General features: G+C 57.3%; 1 protein-coding gene across 1 annotated transcript; it reads left to right on the forward strand.

The window, feature by feature from the left end:
• The first annotated feature begins 317 nt into the window (after positions 1-317).
• LOC308578362 (uncharacterized protein) lies at positions 318-2,268 on the forward strand. Its single transcript, XM_081178628.1, has 2 exons — positions 318-876; positions 1,764-2,268. The coding sequence occupies exons 1-2, from the start codon at positions 388-390 to the stop codon at positions 1,800-1,802; spliced, it is 528 nt and encodes a 175-aa protein (XP_081034754.1). The 5' UTR covers positions 318-387; the 3' UTR covers positions 1,803-2,268.
• The last annotated feature ends 292 nt before the right edge of the window (positions 2,269-2,560 follow it).

A 2,560-nucleotide genomic window follows, 5' to 3' on the forward strand; every position in this document is an offset into this window, starting at 1 on the left:
CTCAGAATGGCAGCCAACAGCAGCTTCTCGCCGTTCAACCCAGCATCTGGAGACTGGGAAGCGTATGCCTCCCATTTCACCTTCCTCCTAGAAGCCAAAGGGGTCACCGATGAAGAAGACGCCAAGAAGAGGGCGATATTCTTCAGCATCTGCGGAGAGGAGACATTTGAAATCACCCGGGCTCTCCTTGCACCTGAAGACGTCGCTACTGTTCCATACAAAACAATAATGGAACAGCTGAAGGGGCACTTTTCGCCGCAGCCCTCAGTGGTGGCTCATCGAAATGCCTTCTACGCAAAGCGGCAAACCCCTGGGGAAACCATAACTGGGTTTGTGACCTCTCTCCGCCAAGCTGCCCGGTTCTGCAACTTCTCAGAGCTGGAGAACATGCTTCGTGACCGCCTCATCGGTGGCCTGAAGGATGAGAAGCTGCAACGACGCCTCTACGCCAAGAAGGACCTAACGTTCCAGGTCGCTCTGGAGGAGGCCCTGGCAACGGAAGCTGCCAAGAGGTCGACGCAAGAGGCACGGCTGAGCCTGCCACCCCAACCGAGGGTCCACCATGAAGACCTCACCGACGACTCAGGATCTGACAGGGAGGAGGTGCACCGAGTACAGCAGCGCACTCAAGCAGCCCACATACCACAGCTGCCTCGACGAGAAGGAGGGAACTGCGCAAGCTGCGGGGAAAGTCACGAGAGGAGGACCTGCCGTTTCCGCAACGCAGAGTGCAGGCAGTGCAGAAAATTGGGACACATCGCCCGGGTGTGTCGAGCTCGGCCCACCCGACGCCAGGCATCAGATGACCAATCCAAGAGCCCCAGGTCCCGGGGCCCAACGCACCAAGGCAACTCGACGGAGCTCACGGACTTCCAGGTATACCAGTTGCCCCACCCCAACGTAGAGAAAATTTATGTAGAGGTACAGATAGAGGGGGCCCCATGCCGCATGGAGCTTGACACGGGCTCAACTCTATCCATAATCTCGGCAAGGACCTTAAGGAAACTGTGTCCTACTGGGGGTCCCAAACTCAGGCCGGCCCCATTCACCCTCCGGGACTTCCAGAAACGTAAGGTCCCCACAATGGGGGTGGGGACCTTCAGGGTGCAATACCGAGTGCGGACACGGCAACTGGACTTGCTCGTGGTCAAGGGCCCCTACATTAGCATGGTTTGGACCACTGGGGCTAGCCATCACCGGGGTGAACCACACTACCTTACAAGTGGACGTGGACGCCATCTGCAAGGAATTTCCAGGGGTTTTCGATGGGAAATTGGGACAGTATACGGGCTCCCCCATTGCTCTACAGCTTGACCCCGCAGTACGACCGGTCAGGCTCAAGGCCCGCCGGGTCCCGTTCGCCCTGAAACCCCGTATTGACGAGGAATTGGACCGGCTCGTGGAGCAAGGAGTGCTGGAGCCGGTGCCTAATGCCCCCTGGGAAACCCCAATCGTCACACCCGTCAAGCCTAATGGTTCAGTACGCATCTGCGCAGACTACAAATGTACCATAAACAAGGCCCTCACGGCCCATGCATACCCAGTGCCAGTGGTCAGCCATGTCCTTGCCACCCTGGCTGGGTCGAAAATTTTTGGCAAGCTGGACTTGGCCCAAGCATATCAACAGCTGCCAGTAGATGAGGCCACAGCAGAGGCACAGACAATTGTGACGCACAGAGGAGCGTTCAGGGTAAAACGGCTGCAATTCGGTGTCAGTGTGGCACCAGGCATATTCCAGAATCTAATGGACTCGCTCCTTAAAGGGATTCCTGGCGTCACCCCCTTCTTCGATGATGTGTTGATTGCCGGGCCCACACCAGAGGAGTTTGAGGACCGCCTCCGCACCGTTCTGCACCGTTTCCAGACGGCGGGTCTCAAGGTGAAGCGGGAAAAATGTCTACTAGGAGTGCCTCAGGTGGACTTTCTGGGATTTATGGTGGACGCAGAAGGGGTCCACCCGACTGGGGACAAGGTACGGGCCATCTGTGATGCCCCAGCACCCAAGAGCAAGACTGAACTTCAGGCCTTCTTGGGACTATTGAACTTTTACCATTCCTTCCTTCCCCACAAGGCGGCGGTAGCAGAGCCCCTACACAGACTCCTGGACAAGCGGGCCCCTTGGGTGTGGGGCCAGCGCCAGGAGGCCGCATTCCAGGCAGTCAAGGACTTGCTTGTCTCAAACTCGGTCTTGGCACACTTCGACGAGAGGCTGCCAGTGGTGCTAGCATGCGACGCCTCACCCTATGGCATTGGCGCTGTCCTGGGACACCAACTCCCAGATGGAAGAGAGGTAACGGTGGCATACTTTTCCCAGACACTCAACGCAACCGAGTGGAACTACTCGCAAATAGACAAGGAGGGTCTGGCAATCGTGAAGGGAGTAAAAAAATTCCATGATTTCTTGTACGGGCGGCCCTTCACCGTGGTGACTGACCACAAGCCGTTGCTTGGCTTGTTTGCCCCCGAAAAGCAGACCCCCCAAGTGCTGTCTCCTCGCGTCCTCAGGTGGTCAATTTTCCTTGCCAGCTACCAGTATGCACTGATTCACCGCCCGGGGAAG

Source organism: Podarcis bocagei (genome assembly GCF_964188305.1).
Source record: "Podarcis bocagei genome assembly, chromosome: W".
In the NCBI taxonomy this organism is placed as follows: domain Eukaryota; kingdom Metazoa; phylum Chordata; class Lepidosauria; order Squamata; family Lacertidae; genus Podarcis; species Podarcis bocagei.